The sequence below is a fragment of the Sphaeramia orbicularis genome, unplaced genomic scaffold (genome assembly GCF_902148855.1).
Source record: "Sphaeramia orbicularis unplaced genomic scaffold, fSphaOr1.1, whole genome shotgun sequence".
Taxonomy (NCBI): Eukaryota; Metazoa; Chordata; class Actinopteri; order Kurtiformes; family Apogonidae; genus Sphaeramia; species Sphaeramia orbicularis.
In genome coordinates this window covers 384,914-410,054 of record NW_021941474.1, presented here as the reverse complement: position 1 = coordinate 410,054, position 25,141 = coordinate 384,914, and the positions used below count along the sequence as shown (strand labels likewise).

Below are 25,141 nucleotides of genomic sequence, written 5' to 3'. Positions count from 1 at the left end.
TCCCTGACTGTGATTTTAAATGTTCCTCCTGTAAATGTCTGTACTATTTGTCCTGCTCTGACTGTAAACACGACTGTTCTTACACCTTTAACCATCTACTGTCATCCCATCTGACTGAGGAACAAACATCTACCATGACCTCCAGTCAGATACTGAGGTTTATATCAACTCTGTGGACAGAAATCTGTGGACTCACCATGTCTGCAGCTGTCACATGTCCTGTTCACGAGGATCACACACACACACAGCAACACTGAGAACCAACAGGAGATCTATCCCATAATATCCAACTGTGTTCTGACATTAGTCCTTATAGTTTTGGATCCCAGAGCCTGTTAGAACACAAACACCTGGACTCAACAGAAACAAGGACTGGGGTCCACAGACTGGGGTCTACAGATTGGGGTCCACAGACTGGGGTCTACAGACTGGGGTCCACAGACTGGGGTCTACAGATTGGGGTCCACAGACTGGGGTCTACAGACTGGGGTCCACAGACTGGGGTCCACAGACTGGGGTCTACAGATTGGGGTCCACAGACTGGGGTCTACAGACTGGGGTCTACAGACTGGGGTCCACAGACTGGGGTCTACAGACTGGGGTCCACAGACTGGGGTCTACAGACTGGGGTCCACAGACTGGGGTCTACAGATTGGGGTCCACAGACTGGGGTCCATGTGGGTCTCAGTTGGACAGTTGGTCTCAGAGTCAGCTATAATAACTGTTCATTTAAATGAACCCAGTGTTTTCTCCTCAGTTCATCTGGCAGATGTCCACCTGACTGTCCTTCCGTCCACATCAAACGGTCGCTGTTCTGACCGGACACTTGTCCTGCTGGTTACCATAGTAACATGAATGCAGCGTCCACGCTTATGGCTGATGTAAACACCGTCTATGACTGTGACATGACAAAGGTTAGGCATCAATCATCACTCTCCTACCCGAGTTAGATCTTGACACTCTCAATGCCGTAAACGTTGTATCCCTCTTTATAGGTGGCGTAGTTTGGCTGGTGGCTGGGGGACAGCAGGTTGAAGGTGGGGGCATGTTGAGGAGAAGACAGACAGTGTGTGTAGTTCCCTGTGTGCTGGGGGGACGACAAGGTCTGGGCTGCCCCCTTAAGCACAGAAATAAAGTCCTGTTATTACAGACCAGGTCTGGGCTGCCCCCTTAAGCACAGAAATAAAGTCCTGTTATTACCAAAACTAAAGTCCTGTTATTACCAAACAGACGGTTTACTGGGGCTGTTTGACCCTTCAAAGGTAGTTTTTCAAGGACCACCCTCTAAACCCAGGGGTCTGATAAATTTCCCATAATTCAGTTCCACTCATTGGTCAGATGGAGGTAAACACAGTCAAACAGAGCAGCAGTGAGCAAAGAAACACACAAACGGACGGATTAACTGAAACACAAACTACTGAAGCATGTGACTGTTCTAGATGTCATTGGTGTGGTGGTCTGCGGTCTATAGTGGTAAACAGATGTCATTAGTGCGGTGGTCTGTGGTCTATAGTGGTAAACAGATGTCATTGGTGTGGTGGTCTGCGGTCTATAGTGGTAAACAGATGTCATTAGTGCGGTGGTCTGTGGTCTATAGTGGTAAACAGATGTCATTAGTGTGGTGGTCTGTGGTCTATAGTGGTAAACAGATGTCATTAGTGCGGTGGTCTGTGGTCTATAGTGGTAAACAGATGTCATTAGTGCGGTGGTTTGTGGTCTATAGTGGTAAACAGATGTCAATAGTGTGGTGGTCTGTGGTCTATAGTGGTAAACAGATGTCATTAGTGTGGTGGTGGTGGTCTATAGTGGTAAACAGATGTCATTAGTGCGGTGGTCTGTGGTCTATAGTGGTAAACAGATGTCATTAGTGCGGTGGTCTGTGGTCTATAGTGGTAAACAGATGTCATTAGTGCGGTGGTTTGTGGTCTATAGTGGTAAACAGATGTCATTAGTGTGGTGGTCTGTGGTCTATAGTGGTAAACAGATGTCATTAGTGTGGTGGTCTGTGGTCTATAGTGGTAAACAGATGTCATTAGTGTGGTGGTGGTGGTCTATAGTGGTAAACAGATGTCATTAGTGCGGTGGTCTGTGGTCTATAGTGGTAAACAGATGTCATTAGTGCGGTGGTCTGTGGTCTATAGTGGTAAACAGATGTCATTAGTGCGGTGGTTTGTGGTCTATAGTGGTAAACAGATGTCATTAGTGCGGTGGTTTGTGGTCTATAGTGGTAAACAGATGTCATTAGTGCGGTGGTGGTGGTCTATAGTGGTAAACAGATGTCATTAGTGCGGTGGTCTGTGGTCTATAGTGGTAAACAGATGTCATTAGTGTGGTGGTTTGTGGTCTATAGTGGTAAACAGATGTCATTAGTGTGGTGGTTTGTGGTCTATAGTGGTAAACAGATGTCATTAGTGCGGTGGTTTGTGGTCTATAGTGGTAAACAGATGTCATTAGTGTGGTGGTGGTGGTCTATAGTGGTAAACAGATGTCATTAGTGCGGTGGTCTGTGGTCTATAGTGGTAAACAGATGTCATTAGTGCGGTGGTCTGTGGTCTATAGTGGTAAACAGATGTCATTAGTGCGGTGGTCTGTGGTCTATAGTGGTAAACAGATGTCATTAGTGTGGTGGTTTGTGGTCTATAGTGGTAAACAGATGTCATTAGTGTGGTGGTTTGCGGTCTATAGTGGTAAACAGATGTCATTAGTGTGGTGGTTTGTGGTCTATAGTGGTAAACAGATGTCATTAGTGCGGTGGTCTGTGGTCTATAGTGGTAAACAGATGTCATTAGTGCGGTGGTTTGTGGTCTATAGTGGTAAACAGATGTCATTAGTGCGGTGGTCTGTGGTCTATAGTGGTAAACAGATGTCATTAGTGTGGTGGTTTGTGGTCTATAGTGGTAAACAGATGTCATTAGTGTGGTGGTTTGAGGTCTATAGTGGTAAACAGATGTCATTAGTGTGGTGGTTTGTGGTCTATAGTGGTAAACAGATGTCATTAGTGCGGTGGTCTGTGGTCTATAGTGGTAAACAGATGTCATTAGTGCGGTGGTCTGTGGTCTATAGTGGTAAACAGATGTCATTAGTGCGGTGGTTTGTGGTCTATAGTGGTAAACAGATGTCATTAGTGCGGTGGTCTGTGGTCTATAGTGGTAAACAGATGTCATTAGTGTGGTGGTTTGTGGTCTATAGTGGTAAACAGATGTCATTAGTGTGGTGGTTTGCGGTCTATAGTGGTAAACAGATGTCATTAGTGTGGTGGTCTGTGGTCTATAGTGGTAAACAGATGTCATTAGTGTGGTGGTCTGTGGTCTATAGTGGTAAACAGATGTCATTAGTGCGGTGGTTTGTGGTCTATAGTGGTAAACAGATGTCATTAGTGTGGTGGTCTGTGGTCTATAGTGGTAAACAGATGTCATTAGTGTGGTGGTCTGTGGTCTATAGTGGTAAACAGATGTCATTAGTGCGGTGGTTTGTGGTCTATAGTGGTAAACAGATGTCAATAGTGTGGTGGTCTGTGGTCTATAGTGGTAAACAGATGTCATTAGTGTGGTGGTTTGTGGTCTATAGTGGTAAACAGATGTCATTAGTGCGGTGGTCTGTGGTCTATAGTGGTAAACAGATGTCAATAGTGTGGTGGTCTGTGGTCTATAGTGGTAAACAGATGTCATTAGTGTGGTGGTCTGTGGTCTACAGTGGTAAACAGATGTCATTAGTGTGGTGGTCTGTGGTCTACAGTGGTAAACAGATGTCGGCTCCAGCTGCTGACCACATGTAGAATTCTGTCCAAACAAAGTTAGAACATCTGTTTAGAGCAGTGTTTCTCAAACTGTGGGGCAGGCCCCTTGGGGGGGGCATGGGATCTCTCCTGTGTGGTTTTTTCTTCTTTTCAATTTAAAACAACATGTAGCAGGTGGAACTAATGTTTGATGGTCGGAGCACCCTGGACTCATTTTAGGGACATACAACAAACCAATCTGTTACCATGGTGATCTGTCACTAAAATAGACGAAGAGTTTAGGTTTGGAGAATGGACAAGGACTGGACTGGAAAAGACAATTGTGCAATGTTTGTGTTTTTGAACAGTTTGTACAGATTGCACTTAAATGTTCTGAGGTGTTCAATGGAAACAGGCTCACTGCAGCCACTGAAATTGTTACAAATTTTCATCTTTATTACTAACATTGGTTTGTTATTCTAAAAAAAAGTTACAAAAGTAAAAGTAAAAAAGTAAAGTTCAGTGGACCTGCCCTCTTGGCTCAGTCCACAATTAAGCAAATAAATGTTGAATTAAGCAAAAAACAAAAAAAATTGATTCAAGCAAAAAAAAAAAAAAAAAAAAAAAAGAAGAGTTAATTAAGCATAAACTGTTGACTGAATCCCTGCTGTGCTTATGAGTTTCTTGTGGTAGATGTCAGTGTGGGTCCTTTAGTTTCTTTAGTTGTGGTAGATGTCAGTGTGGGTCCTTTAGTTTCTTTAGTTGTGGTAGATGTCGGTGTGGGTCCTTTAGTTTCTTTAGTTGTGGTAGATGTCAGTGTGGGTCCTTTAGTTTCTTTAGTTGTGGTAGATGTCAGTGTGGGTCCTTTAGTTTCTTTAGTTGTGGTAGATGTCGGTGTGGGTCCTTTAGTTTCTTTAGTTGTGGTAGATGTCAGTGTGGGTCCTATAGTTTCTTTAGTTGCGGTAGATGTCGGTGTGGGTCCTTTAGTTTCTTTAGTTGTGGTAGATGTCGGTGTGGGTCCTTTAGTTTCTTTAGTTGTGGTAGATGTCGGTGTGGGTCCTTTAGTTTCTTTAGTTGCGGTAGATGTCGGTGTGGGTCCTTTAGTTTCTTTAGTTGTGGTAGATGCCAGTGTCAGTCCTTTAGTTTCTTTAGTTGTGGTAGATGTCAGTGTGGGTCCTTTAGTTTGTTTAGTTGTGGTAGATGTCGGTGTGGGTCCTTTAGTTTCTTTAGTTGTGGTAGATGTCGGTGTGGGTCCTTTAGTGTCTTTAGTTGTGGTAGATGTCAGTGTGGGTCCTTTAGTTTCTTTAGTTGTGGTAGGTGCCAGTGTCAGTCCTTTAGTTTCTTTAGTTGCGGTAGATGTCAGTGTGGGTCCTTTAGTTTCTTTAGTTGTGGTAGATGTCAATGTGGGTCCTTTAGTTTCTTTAGTTGTGGTAGATGTCGGTGTGGGTCCTTTAGTTTCTTTAGTTGCGGTAGATGTCAGTGTCAGTCCTTCCATAAATCTGTGTTGGTTTGAATCCTGAATGGTGCTTCCTCCTCTATCTCCTCCTAAATTCTAAATTCTTCTGTGCTTTCCTGCTGTGTCCACACACACACATATTTGGGTAAAACTCTTCTTCTTCTCTTGTTCTAACATCCATCCACATCTGTTTGTTTTGGTCATGTGACTCTAGTTGGACTCAAAGGTCTTTCCGTTACAGTTTTGCGTCATAGACCAATGTTGCTACGTCCAAAAAAAAAAAAACCCACCTCTTGCAAGTGCAAAAAGTTTTCATTGAATAAAGAGTTTTGGAGAAACTGGTTGTTTTTCCATTCTACATATTTTTCTGCACAATTTGAGAGTCAATGGAAAAGCTACCAGTGACTGTGGGAAAATCTGAGGGAAACATTTAGTCGGAATAATTTCTGTTTTTCATGTAATTTAAAATACACCCATTATTGAAGACAGACAGTGAACTCATCATACCTTCATTTTTTTTGCCTCTGCACGACTTTTGTAGCAGAACTCCACCAGCGCTACCATCATGGCCAGACCCAGACCTCCAACCAGGATGTAGAAGACTCCAGCCACGTTACTGAGAGACAGAGCACTGGTCTTCTCCTGAAAAACAAAGGGAAGCACAAGGCCACAGAGCCAGGACACCATCAGAGGGCATGTTCCATTTAGAATTAGCAGCACAATTCAACACTAAGCTAATGTGTGTACAGTACAAATGTGTGTGTGGTCTGAGATTAGAACGACACAGTGACAGATAGGATTTACAAATGCTAAAGGGTTTTCTATTAGGTTTGTACTACAAGACATACAGTATAATGCCACATTTCCACTACGTGGAACAGGCTCAACTTGACTTGGCCTTTTTGCGAATCTATTCTGAAAAAGAACCTGGAATCTGGTACCTGGTACTAGTTTTTTCGTATCACCTCCGCTGAGGTTCCAGGACTGGGGACCAGATGACGTGTAAACACTGCAGACCACTGATTGGTCAGCGTCGTCTCTGTGACCCGCCCTTTTACTAAAAGCAGATGCAGAAGTTTCCAGTAAATCTGTCAGTAGGTGAATCCACATGATGACCGTCTGTAAAACTACACCATGGTTTGTCCAGGAGGTTCAGACGGAAAAATTCAGCAGGAGCTTGATGAGACAACACGCAACGAGTGAGTTTATCAGCAACTCTGAGCAGATGACACAGAAGTAACGCACCACATCGCTATGACGACCAGGTACTGTAAAGTGGGTAGTATCCTGGAATGGAAACGGTCTGGAATAGGACCTGGTACCAGAGTGGAGTCAAGCCGAGTCGAGCCGGTTCCACGTAGTGGAAACACGTCATGAGAGAAACAGCAACTACAGTACATCTCAACAAAATCCCCCCCGACAAACCCAAAGGTAGTTTATCTGCAAAGTCAGATGTGACAGCACGTCGACTGAAGAGGAAGACCGACCTGATGTATGCAGTGACCCATGCACCCACCAGACTGACGCAGGCAGTGACCCACGCACCCAGTGACCCACGCACCCACCAGACTGACGCAGGCAGTGACCCACACACCCACCAGACCGATGCAGGCAGTAACCCACGCACCCAGTAACCCACGCACTCACCAGACCAACGCAGGCAGTGACCCACGCACCCATCAGACCGACGCAGGCAGTGACCCACGAGCCCATCAGACCAACATATGCAGCCTGGACACACTCTGAAATGGACGGCAGCAGGTACTGCCACAGTCCTGTACGCTAACGGGTACTGCCACAGTCCTGTACGCCAATGGGTACTGCCACAGTCCTGTACGCCAATGGGTACTGCCACAGTCCTGTACGCCAATGGGTACTGCCACAGTCCTGTACAGCAATGGGTACCGCCGCAGTCCTAAGGCACCAAATATGGGTTTGTCTGGGCCCTCAGAGCCGATCAGTGCCCTGGTTCTGTCCTGGTTCTGTCCCGGTTCTGTCCTGGTTCTGTCTTGGTTCTGTCCTGGTTCTGTCCCGGTTTTGACAGAACCATCACACACAGGTTAAACCGCTGTTTGCACAGAACCTGTTCACAATTGGTGGAACTTCTGGGGTTGTTTGAGTCCCTGGGGACGCAAGTAGAGAACTGCGCTCACGCCAAGGCAGGAAACCCCAGGGGCGGTGGTTTCTGCATCTTTTCTGCACTTTCATTTTGTTGAATGTTTTATTCTGCTGCTGTCCGGTCGAATGTTCTGTTTGTCTACCTTTGTAAAGCACTTTGAACTGCCATGTGTTAGAACAGCTCTGTACAAATACATGTGCCTTCCACCTGCCATGGGCCTGTCCTGGTTCTATCCTGGTTCTGTCCCTGTACAGGAAAAGGACAGAGGACCAGATACCGAGGACAACACTCCTGGTCTTTGTCTTTAGTGGATTCTAACAGTTTGTGGTCCATACTCGTATGGTTTCCATAAATTTGTGCGTCCAGGTGGAACCAGTCCAACTGGGTTAAATGGTGTCATACGTAGTCCACACCTATATGTGGCACTGTACACAAACACAGACAGAGCCTATGGTAGGATACACTCAAACCACAGAAGACAGCACTGAGCATGTGCAGGAGGTTCCAGAGCCTATGGCAGGATACACTCAAACCACAGAAGACAGCACTGAGCATGTGCAGCAAGTTCCGTCCTTGGTTTTCTTCTTCTGGTCACATGGTCCTATGGTCGTCATGGTATCCATACAGTGGTGTTGGTCCTATCCATACACCAACACCAGGGGGCAGAGCCAAGACCAGGGGGGCAGAGCTTGGACATGTTTACGCTCTTGGACCCATTCGACAAAAATACCGTTTCAGGCACCGACAACGCCGGTGTCATGTGACCAAAGGACCAAACCAGAGTAAACTGTAGTGGTGTTGTTCCTGTTCCTTCCTGTGTTCTGCTCATGTTTTACTCCATGTTCCTACTCATCTTAGTCTCTCTGATGCCTGATAAGCGCTTCCATGTGGTGCTAAGGCCGGTTCTAGGTCGGTTCTAGGTCGGTTCTAGGTCGGTAGTTGGATGATACTGTTCCCCTCTGGGGGTCCTTCATTTTGAGGACTGTCCAGCCCTGGGTTACCCATTCTGGTTGGACTGTCCGGTCCTGGGTTACCCACTCCGGGTGGACTTTCTGGCCCTGGTTTACCCACTCTGGGTGGTTTCCACACATTATCAGCTGGTTCATCTGTGCTTTTCCTCCTTGAACTGCCACCTTACCATGGTGGGGGAGTTTGAGCGCCCGAATGATCCCAGGAGCTATGTTGTCGGTGGCTTTATGCCCCTGGTAGGGTCTCCCAAGGCAAACAGGTCCTGGGTGACAGGCCAGACTAAGAGCAGCTCAAAAGCCCCTATGGAAAAGAAACAACTAAAGAATGTGATGTCACCTGGCATGGCGCAGCCAGGGCCCCACCCTGGAGCCAGGCCTGGGGTTGAGGCCAAAAGCGAGCGCCTGGTGGCTGGGCCTATGCCCACGGGGCCCAGCTGGGCCCAGCCCAAAGGAGTGACATGGGCCCACCCTCCGGCAGTCTCACCATCCACCGAGGGAACCACAGGGGCTGGGTGCAATGTGGATTGGGTAGCAGTCGATGGCAGGGGGCTCAACGACCCAATCCCCGGACGCAGAGTCTAGCTCTTGGGACAAGGAATGTCACTTCGCTGGGGTGGAAGGAGCCGGAGCTTGTGAGGGAGGTTGAGAGATACCGTCTACATATAGTCGGGCTCACCTCCACACACAGCTTGGGCTCTGGAACCCAACCCCTTGAGAGGGGCTGGACTCTCCACTTTTCTGGCGTTGCCCATGGTGAGAGATGGCGGGTTGGTGTGGGCTTGCTCCTAGCCCCTCAGCTCAGCTGCCATGTGTTCGGAGTTCACCCTGGTGAATGAGAGGGTCGCGTCCCTGTGCCTTCGGGTCGGGGACAGGTGCCTCACTGTTGTTTCAGCTTACGGGCAGAACAGCAGTGCAGAGTACCCGGCCTTCTTGGAGTCCCTGGGAGGGGTGCTGGATGGTGCTCCAAATGGGAACTCCATTGTTCTCCTGGGTGACTTCAATGCCCACGTGGGCAACGACAGTGAGACCTGGAGGGGGGTGATGGGGAGGAACGGCCTCCCTGATCTGAACCCCAGTGGTGTTCTGTTATTGGACTTCTGTGCTAGTCACAGTTTGTCCATAACGAACACCATGTTCGAACACAGGGATGTCCAGAAGTGCATGTGGCACCAGGACACCCTAGGCCGGAGGTCCATGATCGACTTTACTGTCATGTCATCAGACCTCTGACTGCATGTTTTGGTCACTTGAGTGAAGAGAGGGGCGGAGCTGTCAACCGATCACCACCTGGTGGTGAGTTGGATCCACTGACGAAGGAGGAAGCTGGACAGACTCGGCAGGCCCAAACGTGTTGTGAGGGTCTGCTGGGAACGTCTGGCAGAGCCTGATGTCAGCACGCTCTTCAACTCCCACCTCCGGGAGAGCTTCTCCCAGATCCCAGGGGAGGCTGGGGACATTGAGTCCGAGTGGACCATGTTCTCCACCTCCATTGTCAAAGCAGCTGCTCAGAGCTGTGGTCGCAGAATCTCTGGTGCCTGTCATGGCAGCAATCCCTGAACCCGGTGGTAGACCCCAGAAGTAAGGGATGCCGTCAAGCTGAAGAAGGAGTCTTATCGAGCCTTGGTGGCTTGCGGGACTCCCGAGGCAGCTGATGGGTACCAGCAGGCCAGGCATGCTGCAGCCTGAGCTGTTGTGGAGGCAAAAACTCAGGTCTGGGTGGAGTTTGGGGAGACCATGGAGGAGGACTATCGGTTGACCTCGAGGAAAAGGAAGGTTGGAATGTGAGATTGACAGACGGATCGGTGCAGTGTCTGCAATGATGCAGTTGCTGTATCGGTTGGTTGTGGTGAAGAAGGAACTGAGCCGAGAGGAGAAGCTCTCGATTTACCGGTCAATCTATGTTCCTCCCCTCACCTATGGTCATGAGCTGTGGGTCATGACCGAAAGGACAAGATCCCGGATACAAGTGGTCGAAATCAGCTTCCTCCGTAGGGTGGCTGGGCGCACCCTTAGGAATAGGGTGAGGAGCTCAGTCACCAGGGAGGAGCTCGGAGTAGAGCCGCTGCTCCTCCCTGTCGAGAGGGGCCAGCTGAGGTGGCTCAGGCATCTGTTTCAGATGCCTCCTGGACACCACCCTGTTCCAGGCATGTCCCACTGGGAGGAGACCTCAGGGAAGACCCAGGACACGTTGGAGAGACTATGTCTCTCGGCTGGCCTGGGAATGCCTCGGGGTCCCCCCGGAAGAGCTGGAGGAGGAGTCTGGGGAGAAGGAAGTCTGGATCATTTCTGCTTCTAGGCGTTCATGGAGTGCAGTCGTCTTCTTAATCCAGTTGGTATAGATCATGTCGGGCCTGGTGCTGTCCAGCTCTTCATTTTGGACACTCTGGTTTGGATGTCTGTTGGGTGATGACTACTGGGTCTGGTTCTGGATGTTGGCTGTGCTCTGCCTGTAAGTCCATCATCCATTGGGCGTTAGTGTTCTGTGTTGCCTCTTTGCCCAGATACTCTTCCAGTATTGGTCAGTTCCAGTCCTGGGTGGGGCTGTTGTCCCCTTGTTACCCTGGGTGGGTCTGCTGTCACCTTGTTACCCTGGGTGGGTCTACTGTCACCTTGTTACCCTGGGTGGGTCTGTTGTCCCCTTGTTACCCTGGGTGGGTCTGTTGTCCCCTTGTTACCCTGGGTGGGTCTGGGGTCACCTTGTTACCCTGGGTGGGTCTGTTGTCCCCTTGTTACCCTGGGTGGGTCTGTTGTCCCCTTGTTACCCTGGGTGGGTCTGTTGTCACCTTGTTACCCTGGGTGGGTCTGTTGTCACCTTGTTACCCTGGGTGGGTCTGTTGTCCCCTTGTTACCCTGGGTGGGTCTGTTGTCACCTTGTTACCCTGGGTGGGTCTGTTGTCACCTTGTTACCCTGGGTGGGTCTGCTGTCACCTTGTTATCCTGGTGGGTCTGCTGTCACCTTGTTACCCTGGGTGGGTCTGTTGTCCCCTTGTTACCCTGGGTGGGTCTGGGGTCACCTTGTTACCCTTCCGTTGACAGTAGACCTTATCTGGGTTGGTAGAGAACACATTGTTTCTTCTCCTTGCCTCTGCTTCTCTTGTAGACTTCTTTGGGGGTACCTAGGGCTGTGAGCCTTTGCTCAACAGTCTGCAGGTCGTCAGTTGTGGACAGTTGGTTCTATTTCCTGGGCAGCTCCTTCCTCAGGCTCACACCTCTGCTCAGTTCTGTTCAAAGGAGGACTACGACTGCTCCTGCTGTTCATCTGTAGATGACTGTTACTGCTGCATACATCAGCTGGTTGGTCTCAGTGATGGTAGTGGTAGGGATGGTTAGCAGTGTGGCGTTCAAGTCCTCCAGTAGTCTGGTCTGGTACTTTGTTGTTTAGCCTTGGCAAGAGGTAGTTGAGTTCTCCCAGGACTTCATGATTCTGTCTCTCAGGTCAGCTGTCCTTGCATTCAGTCTGTCTGTCTTTGGGGCTTGGTACCCAATCTCAATATTTGGGGGTGATGGTAAAACCACCCCCAAGCTGACCTGTCGTCCTGGCTCCTCCACCTCACTGTAGCATCTTTGTACCGTGGTTGAGGTCCAACGCTGAACCTCATCGATCTCCAGCTGTGATAGAAACTTCTTATTGTGGATATTCGAACACTGAGCTAGCAGCCGTTTGTACGTCAGTGAGGAGGTGGGGTTTTAAAGTGTTGAGCTGTTTCTCCCACATCCTCTGCATGTACCCTCTGTCACTAGGGCAGTTACCATAGTAACACACCGTCAGTACCATGTTCTCTGCCTTGTTCCGGTAGTTGATTTTTTATCAGGATGTCCTGGTTCCCCAAACTCGTGACGTGGACCTTGTTCCAGGTGTGGCCCGGGCCGGTTTGACTATCACTTATGGTATCACTCATTGTTACAGCAACTGTAACATACAAGAATTTACCAGAGAGATGCATAAAATATTTGGATTCTGATTATTATAAATGATCTTCCACTCCATTTTCACATCCCCACTCACTTGGTCTGCTCCTGCTGACTGTCTACAAGTAAACAGGAGGATACACATGGGGAGCTTATGCTGCGTTCAAGGCCGGTTTTTGAGCCCGTATAGTCACAACTTCAAACCATGACTCACGACTTTGTAACATTCCAGGCAAGTCACGCCAAACTGCCTGAGCGCAAGGAATTGTGGGAGTTAGATGTAAACAAACCAACATAGTGGACCGTACTTTATGTTCATTTATAGTCATTTCTATCCTAAAGGTGTTTGTTCTTTACTTATTTGAGGGAAACAGAGGAGGAAAAACGGAGCATAAGGACAGAGAAGCTGTTCTACCTTTGATGTTCTTTGTAGATTTGGATTCAGATTTGGTTTGAATTTCTTCTGTCACTCATTGGACTGAAAACTAGCTAACACTAGAACAGCTGAAGTTCTAGTGTTCTGTAGTTCAGTTGTACTGAAGTACAACTGAACTACAACTAAACTACAACTAAAGTACAACTGAACTACAACTAAACTACAACTGAACTACAACTGAACTACAACTAAACTACAACTAAACTACAACTAAGCATTTAGAAAAAAATGAAAACTAAAAAAACTATCAAACCTGCTCTAAAAACGAATTAAAATGAACTGAATTAGAGAAAAGTCCAAAGTAAATAAAACTAAATTAGAATGAAAAATCCCAAACTATTAGAACCTTGGTCGTGCTAATGACAGCTGTTGGCCTATATGTTCACTCTGGAAGAGTAAACGGTTCTGAGGAGACCTTCTCTTTTTTTGTGTTGATGATCGTCATCCAAATTGTTATTAAAAGATTCATTGTCTAGTCCAATAACTTGCCAACAGTCCAAGGTTGACATAAAGCAAGGTTCTAATAGTTTTGGATTTTTCATTCTAGTTTAGTTTCATGTAGTTTGGACTTTTTTTCTCTAATTCAGTTCATTTTAATTTGTTTTTAGAGCAGGTTTGATAGTTTTTATTAGTTTTAATTATTTCCTAAATGCTTAGTTTTAGTTCAGTTGTAGTTTAGTTGTAGTTTAGTTGTAGTTCAGTTGTAGTTTAGTTGTAGTTTAGTTTTACTTCAGTTTTAGTTGTAGTTTTAGTTTAGTTGTAGTTCAGTTGTAGTTTAGTTGTAGTTTAGTTTTACTTCAGTTTTAGTTGTAGTTTTAGTTTAGTTGTAGTTCAGTTGTAGTTTAGTTGTAGTTTAGTTGTAGTTTAGTTGTAGTTTAGTTTTACTTCAGTTTTAGTTGTAGTTTTAGTTTAGTTGTAGTTCAGTTGTAGTTCAGTTATAGTTCAGTTGTAGTTCAGTTGTAGTTCAGTTGTAGTTCAGTTGTAGTTCAGTTGTAGTTCAGTTGTAGTTCAGTGGTCTCTTTTCTCTTCTTCTCTGTGCTCCTATTCAAATCAATCCCAGACAGGACTCTGCTGCTTTAGTCTCCATGTTTCCAGGTAGAGTGGGGACCAGAAGACGACTGGAAACCACAAGTGAACACAAGTGACGGAGCAAAAAGTGTCGTATGGAGACAGCACAGAAAACTGAGAGAGACAAAGAAATCCATTGAACATCAATCTGACATTGACAAAGACCAAAACCAAGGGAATTGGATCCAGAATTTTGATCCGTTTTAGTTAGTTTAGTAAACACACAATAAAATTTCAGTTGGTTATGGTTTTTGTCTTTTAATTATAGTTTTTATTTATTTCAGTTAATGAAAATGTTTTTTACAACTGTAGTTTGGGTCATTTGTTTAGTTTTCGTTAACGATAATAATCTTAGCTTAAAGTCTGTAGTGTAGGTTTTTTAATAGTTTGCTGAAGCATATGTGATGAAAAAGAAGAGCTATTTGTTGTTATATACAATAAAAGTTAAATATTTAACGTCCATGACTGAAATATTTGACCAATGTACAAACTCAGAATAAATGACTGCAGCGCTAGTTCTCCATGAACTCTAAGAAAAATGGCGTGAAATGACATTATGTTGGTAAATGACCTCCCTGCTTTCAAGCAGCAGAAACCTACGGCGGCGTATTAGAGCCACGTAAGAAAATACAAAACACTGTCACTATGAGAATAATGTTGTGAAATATTGAGATAAAACCCATAATTTTATGAGAAAAAAGTCAAATACAAAAACAGTCATAATTTTTACAAGAATGAAGTCAAAATATTATGAGAATAATGTCGTAATAGTTCAAGAATAAAGCCATAAAATTAAAAGAATAACGTAATTTAAAAACAGGTGGGAAAAATATCACAATTTAGCAGAATAAAGTGGTGGTGTACCCACCGCTAGCCCTGCAGCCGACCACTTCAGTCATTTACTCCAAATCTGTTCAGTTTTTACGACAAACCCCAAACGTGTGCGAATTGTCTCCAAAGTCCTTCAATTAATGCTAATGTGCTGATGGTGGGCGGGGCTAATAGTCTCAGTATTTGGTGGGTGGTGCTAATAGACTCAGTATTTGGTGGGTGGGGCTAATAGTCTCAGTATTCAGTGGGCGGTGCTAATAGTCTCAGTATTTGGTGGGAGGGCTTAATAGTCTCAGTATTTGGTGGGCGGGGCTAATAGTCTCAGTATTTGGTGGGTGGGGCAAATAGTCTCAGTGTTTGGTGGGTGGGGCTAATAGTCTCAGTTTTTGATGGGCGGGCTAATAGTCTCAGTATTTGGTGGGTGGGGCTAATAGTCTCAGTTTTTGATGGGCGGGCTAATAGTCTCAGTATTTGGTGGGTGGGCTAATAGTCTCAGTATTTGGTGGGCGGGGCTAATAGTCTCAGTATTTGGTGGGTGGGGCAAATAGTCTCAGTATTTGGTGGGCGGGCTAATAGTCTCAGTATTTGGTGGGTGGGGCTAATAGTCTCAGTATTTGGTGGGCAGGGCTAATAGTCTCAGTATTTGGTGGGTGGGGCAAATAGTCTCAGTATTTGGTGGGCGGGCTAATAGTCTCAGTATTTGGTGGGTGGGGCTAATAGTCTCAGTGTTTGGTGGGTGGGGCTAATAGTCTCAGTTTTTGATGGGCGGGCTAATAGTCTCAGTATTTGGTGGGCGGGCTAATAGTCTCAGTGTTTGGTGGGTGGGGCTAATAGTCTCAGTGTTTGGTGGGTGGGGCTAATAGTCTCAGTTTTTGATGGGCGGGCTAATAGTCTCAGTATTTGGTGGGCGGGCTAATAGTCTCAGCATTTGGTGGGTGGGCTAATAGTCTCAGTATTTGGTGGGCGGGCTAATAGTCTCAGTATTTGGTGGGTGGGCTAATAGTCTCAGTATTTGGTGGGCGGGCTAATAGTCTCAGTATTTGGTGGGTGGGCTAATAGTCTCAGTATTTGGTGGGCGGGCTAATAGTCTCAGTATTTGGTGGGCGGGCTAATAGTCTCAGTTTTTGGTGGGCGGGGCTAATAGTCTCAGTTTTGGGTGGGCGGGGCTAATAGTCTCAGTATTTGGTGGGCGGGGCTAATAGTCTCAGTTTTTGGTGGGCGGGGCTAATAGTCTCAGTATTTGGTGGGTGGGCTAATAGTCTCAGTTTTTGGTGGGCGGGCTAATAGTCTCAGTTTTTGGTGGGCGGGCTAATAGTCTCAGTATTTGGTGGGCAGGGCTAATAGTCTCAGTATTTGGTGGGCGGGGCTTAATCTTGATATTTTCTGACTTCCTCCTCGTAGTGACAGTGTCTGTATCTTCTTCTGTGGTCCACACACGCTGTCGTACAGATCAGTGGGTCACAGTGTGACGTACATGCGACTGTCACACATGGTTTGTGCTGGTGACTGGACATGATTCTGGTCATTTGACGTAATCGCAGTATTGTGATTATGACGACCAAGTATAAAACATGAGTACATGAAGTGTGCTAGGACAGACTTCCCCATCAGAGAGAGACGCCGAATCAGTCGAGTATTGGAAGGAACGACAAGACACAACCATCAGTATGTAGACCAACCCCCCTGAGACACACAGGTCCCTCTGGTCCATCTGTCCTAAACGGTCCCATATTTAATATTTATATAAATGTGTTCCAAACACATGTGTGGAATGTTGGTTTGTCCATTCAATCCCTGCTGTGCTGATGAGTTTCTTTAGTTGTGACATCTACCACAACTAAAGAAACTAAAGGGCTGACACTGACATCTACACTGTAAAAAAATCTGTAATTTAACAGAATTTTTACTGTTTATTTGACAGATTTTTCCTGTATTTTTCAGATACAGGAAAATATCAATGAAATGACAAAAACAGACTGTGATTTTACATGTCAAATGGAAAAGAACACGAAAAAACTGTAACTGTGAAGAACCACAAAATTTAAATTTTTTAAAAGATTTTTTTTTCTTTTTTCACAGAAAAATACAGTTCAAATACATTTGCAAATGTATCATAGTTTCACAAATATTTCTTTTCTATTTATGAGATTAAACTGTTAACTTAAAGTTTAATACTGTAAAAAAAAAACAAAAAAAAAAACATAAAATTACTGACAGTTAACAGTAACAGAAGTATTAGTTCTGTCAGTTGAACCAGACTTGTTTGTTCATTGACAAATATCTTGTGTAATTACAGGAGGTTTCACAACAAAACTGTTGAATAAATGTATTTTTGTGAATGTATAACATGTATAAGCACTGATAAACTGTCCAAATACAGTTTTTATCAGTGGATTGGACATCTGAGTCTCACTGAAAATTATTTATATATATATATATATATATATATATATATATATATATATATATATATATATATATATATATATGTATATAGGGAATTGGATTGTTTTAATACATGTAAATATTCGTTATTAAACATTAAAAAGTAAAAAAAAAAAAAAAAAAATGCAAAAGCTCATGTAAAGTTAGGGCAAAAAACTGTATTTGAATTATGGAAAATTACTGTATTTTTATAAGATGGTTATTTTCTGTTATTTTACAGTATTTTTTCGGCGCCCCTGCTGCCGGAGTAATACTGTTTTTAATGTTTTTTTTTTACAGTGTACCACAAGAAAGAAACTCATCAGCACAGCAGAAACTGAATGGATGAACCAACATTCCACACTAGTGTTTGGAACGCATTTATATAAATATGGGACAGTTTAGGACAGATGGACCAAAGGGACTACAGAGACACACACACACACACACACACACACACACACACACACACACACACACACACACACACACACACACACACACGCACACACACACACACACACTTCTGTTGGTTTTCACCATCTGTGAATGTCATACACATGATCCAGTGTTCGTGTCATGAATCTAATGTACTGGTGGAGTCCTTCACATGTGAATGGAACTAGGGATGGAACCGTTACCGGTAGAACCATAAACTGCAGTAAAATCACAGTTAGTATTAGCGTTTAAATTCTAATTCTCATGATAACTGTGTTTGATTACTGCACTTTTAGGGGAAAAAACCCTCTGTACAGATCTGCTTTAATGTCAAATATTTGAGTAGAGTTTGAATTTATTACAGTTTTTATTTTCTATACCTGATATTTGGAACCAATATTCACTTTTAAAGTCTGTGAAAAGGTTCGTTAAACATCTGTGTGTTATTTACGCAATAAATTATATACATTTTTCAAATCTGATTATATATATATATATATATATATATATATATATATATATATATATATATATATATATATATATATATATATATATATATGTATGTGTGTTTTTTGTCCTTTTGTGTTTTTATTGTAGGTTAAAGTGAAAAAATAACAGACAGATGATGTAGATGAAGTTGTGCTGAAAAAACAGATCCAAACATGGGTATAGTAAACATTTGTTTCTATATAAAGGCCAAATCAAAAGGACTGAAAAACAGACAGAATAGACTCAGACCACAAAGGGTTAATATTGGAATGTTTCTGACACAGAAGGGACAGTGGGACTGGTATTTTATTTGGATTTTTTGTTGTTGTTTTTTTTAATCCAACTTGGTTAAATTCTTTCAGTGTGTGTATCAGTACTTTTTGAACATTCTGAGCACAATTTCAACAATACCACAATGATAATAACTGTGATAATTTTGGTCACAATAACCATGATATGAAATTTTCATATGGTTCCATCCCTAGATGGAACTAATCTGACTTTACATATATATGTGTGTGTGTGTGTGTGTGTGTGTTTCTGTTTCAGACAGAAACTGTTGTAGTCTTGGATCTCCTGTGCATGTGGAATCAGTTTGACTCTGTGTGTTCAGTGTGTGTTTAACAGACAGTTGGCTCATTCCATAGAATTTCATCCAGTGGTTCCACCTGACCCTCTCAGATTTTTCTACATTTTTACACACTTCCAGAACATTATATATGATGGAAAATCCTAAATTTCAAGGTTTAATTGTAAATAGTTCCACAGTTCTGTCCATTTGTAGTAGGTAGGGGCTACCCGACAACTGCGACCCAAATTCAGACTGTAAATGTTGGTCTGTTTTCAGCTTCTGTAACTTCTGAACAACAAGAGCCAGAGGTCTGAAATTTAAGAATCGTTTCACAGAATCTATAGTCCTAAGAAATGGGAAAAGAGTTACTTCAAATGTATAATTACATGTTACAGAGAAGGACCAAGTTGAGATCTGATCCATGGTGAACCTGTAAACTGCTCCTTTTGTCCACTCATTCCACACAAACTCCTCCTCAGACTCAGTGTAAATGTTCTGTGTTCTATCTGTTCTACTGAGGGAATGGATCTGTGCAAAATGAAGGTTCTATGTTCTGTTGTGTATGATATATGAACAGATGAAAATCAAAACTATCTGTCCGACCTTCGGATTCACAGTTCAATATCAGCATGTGGGATAGGTAGGATCGCAAAATATAAGACCCCATGTGAAAGGACAGGAAGTGACTAAATTTGGACACCAAGCACAACTGGCTTCTGTAAATCCTTCTATGTTAAATGTTCACATTAAATCTGGACGTTTTCGCCCTCATATTTCAGCCATATAACAGAAAATGTAGTGATTTTCAAGTGTTCAAATGTATGTATTTTAGATTCCAGAAGATCCTTTTATTTGGTTCAGAACATGTGTCTTCTCTTGGTTCATCAGATGGATCTTCTTCAGTCCTCTCAGTTTCTCTGGCTTTTTTTGGCTCAACATTTTGGACAAAGCTTTGGAGCAGGTCTGATGTCCTTTCCTGTTGTAGAACTGGCCTCATGTGCTGTTATAATATCCAGTCCAGGCCAGGCCCCTGTCACAGACTAGTGTGAAGGCAGAACGGATTCCAGCAGAAGTTTAACCAGTGTTCATACTCATCAGATGAAGTTTGTTGTGGTGCAGACACAGCCATACCTGAGGTCACTGTCGTGTCCATAAGTCCACATCCTGCAAAGACCAGATCCTTTTCTTCTACTGATAATTCAGATATGTGAAGAAGGTTCTCACTCCTGCAGTTAGTTTTCTTCTGACATTTGGACTCATCAGACATGTGCTGTCCAGCTGGACATGCTGACAGTCTGCTGGCCGTGGTACAGTTAGGCTTCATTTCTCCACAGCACTAACACTTTAATTCTACTGCACACGTGTGGCATTAAAGAAGTGGATCAGTCCAAACTGTAAATATGCATGTGGTTCTATCTGACAGTCTATGACTAAGAACTAAAAACACAAATGTTACTGAATGCTGATATTGTGTGGTTTTCCAAGAACTTTGTGGTTACAAAGATCTGATGTGGTTCTACTGTGGGTATGTCAGTCAAACACTGTTCAAAAAGTGAACTATTAGCACTGTTATACATGATACTGTTACAGAGATGCTAAAATATGAGGGCGAAAACGTCCAGATTTAATTTGAACATTTAACATAGAAGGATTTATAGACGCAAGTTGTGCTTGGTGTCCAAATTTAGTCACTTCCTGTCCTTTCACATGGTGTCTTTTATTTTGTGATCCTACCTATCCCACATGCTGATATCGACCTGTGAATCCGAAGGTCGGACAGATAGTTTTGATTTTCAGCTATTCATACACAGGGTTCTTGATAGCGTCACTGAATGTCAGGGCCCCCAACACTGTACCTGGGGGCCCCGACACTGTACCTGGGGGCCCCCGACACTACACCTGGGGGCCCCCGACACTGTACCTGGGGGCCCCCGACACTGTACCTGGGGGCCCCGACACTGTACCTGGGGGCCCCGACACTGTACCTGGGGGCCCCGACACTGTACCTGGGGGCCCCCGACACTACACCTGGGGGCCCCCGACACTGTACCTGGGGGCCCCCGACACTGTACCTGGGGGCCCCCGACACTGTACCTGGGGGGCCCGACACTACACCTGGGGGCCCCCGACACTGTACCTGGGGGCCCCGACACTGTACCTGGGGGCCCGACACTACACCTGGGGGCCCCCGACACTGTACCTGGGGGGTCCCGACGCTGAGATTTGCCCCACTCAGCTGTCTTTCCACCAGCATAGCGGTGTTTTTTTGTGTGTATTCTGCTTGTGTGTCTATAGTGGTGTTTTCTGTGTGTATTGTGTGTGTGTGTACAGTGGTGTTTTCTGTGTGTATTGTGCGTGTGTGTACAGTGGTGTTTTCTGTGTGTATTGTGCGTGTGTGTACAGTGGTGTTTTCTGTGTGTATTGTGTGTGTGTGTACAGTGGTGTTTTCTGTGTGTATTGTGTGTGTGTGTACAGTGGTGTTTTCTGTGTGTATTGTGTGTGTGTGTACAGTGGTGTTTTCTGTGTGTATTGTGTGTGTGTGTACAGTGGTGTTTTCTGTGTGTATTGTGTGTGTGTGTACAGTGGTGTTTTCTGTGTGTATTGTGTGTGTGTGTACAGTGGTGTTTTCTGTGTGTATTGTGTGTGTGTGTGTGTACAGTGGTGTTTTCTGTGTGTATTGTGTGTGTGTGTACAGTGGTGTTTTCTGTGTGTATTGTGTGTGTGTGTACAGTGGTGTTTTCTGTGTGTATTGTGCGTGTGTGTACAGTGGTGTTTTCTGTGTGTATTGTGTGTGTGTGTGTACAGTGGTGTTTTCTGTGTGTATTGTGTGTGTGTGTGTGTACAGTGGTGTTTTCTGTGTGTATTGTGTGTGTGTGTACAGTGGTGTTTTCTGTGTGTATTGTGTGTGTGTGTACAGTGGTGTTTTCTGTGTGTATTGTGCGTGTGTGTACAGTGGTGTTTTCTGTGTGTATTGTGTGTGTGTGTGTGTACAGTGGTGTTTTCTGTGTGTATTGTGTGTGTGTGTACAGTGGTGTTTTCTGTGTGTATTGTGTGTGTGTGTACAGTGGTGTTTTCTGTGTGTATTGTGTGTGTGTGTACAGTGGTGTTTTCTGTGTGTATTGTGTGTGTGTGTGTGTACAGTGGTGTTTTCTGTGTGTATTGTGTGTGTGTGTACAGTGGTGTTTTCTGTGTGTATTGTGTGTGTGTGTACAGTGGTGTTTTCTGTGTGTATTGTGTGTGTGTCCAGCTGTAGCTCTGCAGATCGATAACAGGTTTACTAAGAAAAGCCGGACGCCCTAAACTTGTGTCCAAAGCTTTTCCTTCAGACTTCAGTGTAAAACTGAACACACAAACACAACATGTGTGACTTCTGTTCTGTGTTCCACCACATTAACAGCATTATACATTCAAATGAATGAGAAAAGACCACTAGCTCGATGCTAACATAAATGGGAAAATCCATAGACATGCTAACGATTAGCATCTTCAGATCAACCTCAGATTTCCAACGTCTTTTAATCGAAGAACAGAAGTTTCCATCACAGACAGGTGTGACTGTTCATTAACACAACAGCTGAACAGAAAACACTCACACACAAACGTTTTTTGTGTCCACACAAACACAATGACACACACGTGTCTGCTACTTCCTTCCATGTCTGAACTGACTACGGTAACACCCAAAGGACAAAACACACACCACTGACACTGATTACACCACCAGAGGGCCCCCTGTGACTGAAACAACACAACAACACTGTGTGTGTGTGTGTGTGTGTGTGTGTGTGTAGTGTGTGTGTGTGTGATGGTCCAGTGTAATGAGAACCAGATTTGAATGTGAATAAATCTATTCCTTTGTCTTGACTCAAAGCGCTGCAGACAGGAAATGACAATAGAAGCCACACCCCTTTGTGTGCCTTGGTATTGTCTGACCCCGCCCACCAACATCACTTGCCTTACGCTCATTGGCTGACAATGAGACTTCAATCAATTTATCTGATTTAAATGAACCCATCACCTGTGGAAAATTAGATCTAAACTTTAGCCTGTGTGTGTTTGTGTGTGTGTGTGTGTGTGTGTGTGTGTAGTGTAGTGTGAGTGCCCCTCCCATTATCCCGAATTTCGTGAAAGTGAATATTTTTCTACGATCACGTCTGCGTCGAAGCGTGGGAGCAACATCAAACACGAGGGGAATATTGCATCATGTTTTGGCCTCATTCCTCAAAATGTGACCCTCTAAATGCAGGAAATAGTGTTTCAGAGAGTTAGACATTTCTAAATTTTCCGGGGAAGGACGCCCCCGGACCCCCCTACAAAACTCACGCCTGCATGGTGCACCCACACTGTGAAAAAAATCCTAGTGAGAACCCTGATATATCATACACAACAGAACATAGGACCTTCATTTTCCACAGATCCATTCTCTCAGTAGCCCAGATAGAGCACAAAACATTTCCAGTGAATATGAGGATTAGTTTGTGTGGAATGAGTGGACAAAAGGAGCATTTTAGAAGTTTGCGATGGATAAAATCTCAACTTGGTCATTCTCTGTAACATGCAATTAAAAATTTGAAGTAAATCTTTTCCCATTTCTTAGGACTATAGATTCCTGTGAAATGATTCTGTAAATTTCAGACCTCTGGCTCTTGTTGTTCAGAAGTTATCGATCAGTTTCATGATGACGTAGGACGTATGCTGCTCGCTCACCTTGGAGGCAGAAAACACAGAGTTGGTACAAAGCACTGACTGTCAGTGTGAGTGATGCCGTCGTCTTGCTGTGCCGTGGGTTGTCAGAACAGAAAGAACAGAAGGATTTAAACTACTACAGAATTCCTGCTGGTAAACATCCCTTCCAGAAAAATCGGCGAAAGTTATGGTTGCAGGCATTAAAACGGGAGAACTGGTGTGAGGAGGACCTTCAGAATGCTGGTCTGTGCAGTGCACACTTCAGATCTGGAAGGACTGGACATCTACCACACAGAGGAGCAGTTAACCACAAATATTCCACCACTGACAGATTTTTTTTTTTAAGTGACGGAAAATTCTGAAGGCTGTCCGTCATTCTGACAGATTAAAATACTGAGGGTAATAGTTGTTCAGCTAATTGTAGCCTAAATTCGATGCTACTTTGCTAGCGTAAAATGTGCAGACAGCTGAGTCTCCTCAGTTCTGTTAAAGTCCAGTAAATGTGATGGAACTGATAAACATGGTGAAAAAAGAGGAACTGATGGTGAAGGATGAAAGACAAGCAGGTTCTACTGCAGTTCTGATGGCGTTTAGTGTGTTCTATGTACACATGTTCTACCTTTCATGTGTTATGGCGTCAGTTTGTGTTCAGATCTGTGCTTCACAGAACCTGAACTCTAACCCTCAGTGCATGGGACTGACACTGTGTGAACAAACACATGACAGTTTAGAATGTCTACAGAGAACACAGCAGTTCAAAGTGGAGGATAGAATGATGTGAGCAGTGATATCAGGTTGGTTTATCAGCCAGCAGCAACTACAGCTGCTGCACCACTGACATGTTTTTGAACATTAAATACTACTAAATATATCTCATTATCATTCAAAAATACACATTTGAAATGACAGATAATAATATGACGGAATTTTTACGACCCTGTCCGTCAAAATGATGGACTATTAAAATGTGTAGTACAACCTCTGCTGCCCCCCCGCCTGTGACAGTCTGCTGTTCTACGATGGGACAGTCTTTCCGATGCAGTTAAGTCAAATTATACGACCGTGAAAGAGAAGATGGGATCGGTTTATGGACAGAAACAGTTAATGGACAGTTTTAGAGCTAACGTATTTGCTCGTTCACGAGTTCCGGGGCAGAGCCTGGAGGTGTATGTGAGCCGGCTGGAGCTGGGACTGGGGTTTTTACCTCCAAGGTGCGCGCGCATCACTGTGGTTAGTAAACATGGAAACTCATCTATAGAAGCCTGAAAATAGACCAACATTTACAGTCTGAATTTTAGTTGCAATTTTCGGGTAGCCGCTACCTACTTCAAATGGTCAGAACTTTGGAACTATTTACAATTAAACCTTGAAATTTTGGATTTTCCATCATATATAATGTAATGTAAGTATGTAAAAATGTAGAAAAATCTGAGAGGGTCAGGTGGGAAATGTTCTTAAAATCTGTTGATTTCATATGGAATGACCCAGTTGGATCACGTGGAATCAGTTTGACTCTTTGTGCTCAGTGTGTTTAACAGACAGTTGGATCAAACCCACAGACAGTTGGATCAAACCCACAGACAGTTGGATCAAACCCACAGACAGTTGGATCAAACCCACAGACAGTTGGATCAAACCCACACACATCAAACTAACCTTATTGGTGGAGTCCTTGAAGCCACACTCTCCTTTATCGTACCACCACTTGTTTTTCATCTTGTCTAGGGTTCCTTGCTCATTCAGTTTCAATACGGCAAGGTTTACTGGCACTCTTCAATGGGAATAACATAAATAACATCATTATCAATGTTATCTTATGTTATTAGTGGGGCAGCGGTTCTCAACCTCTGGTTTAGCGACCCATAAAGGGATCAGAGGAGTAGATCTGTCTGTAACGAGGGCTGTGATTGGCTGATAGGACCTCCTGGAGGACAGGACCAGGACTAGGGCTGTGGGTCTGCAAGAATCTGACGATATGATACAAATCCCAACACTAGGATCACAATACGATATATCACAATATATCAT

At 44.2% G+C, this 25,141-nt stretch overlaps 1 protein-coding gene across 1 annotated transcript in view; it reads right to left on the bottom strand.

Moving 5' to 3' along the window:
- LOC115415927 (glutamate receptor 2-like) overlaps nucleotides 1–25,141 on the bottom strand; it is a 111,260-nt gene that overhangs the window by 22,203 nt on the left and 63,916 nt on the right. The window contains 1 exon segment of the mRNA XM_030129610.1: nucleotides 5,679–5,813. Within this exon segment, the coding sequence (XP_029985470.1) occupies nucleotides 5,679–5,813 (135 nt within the window).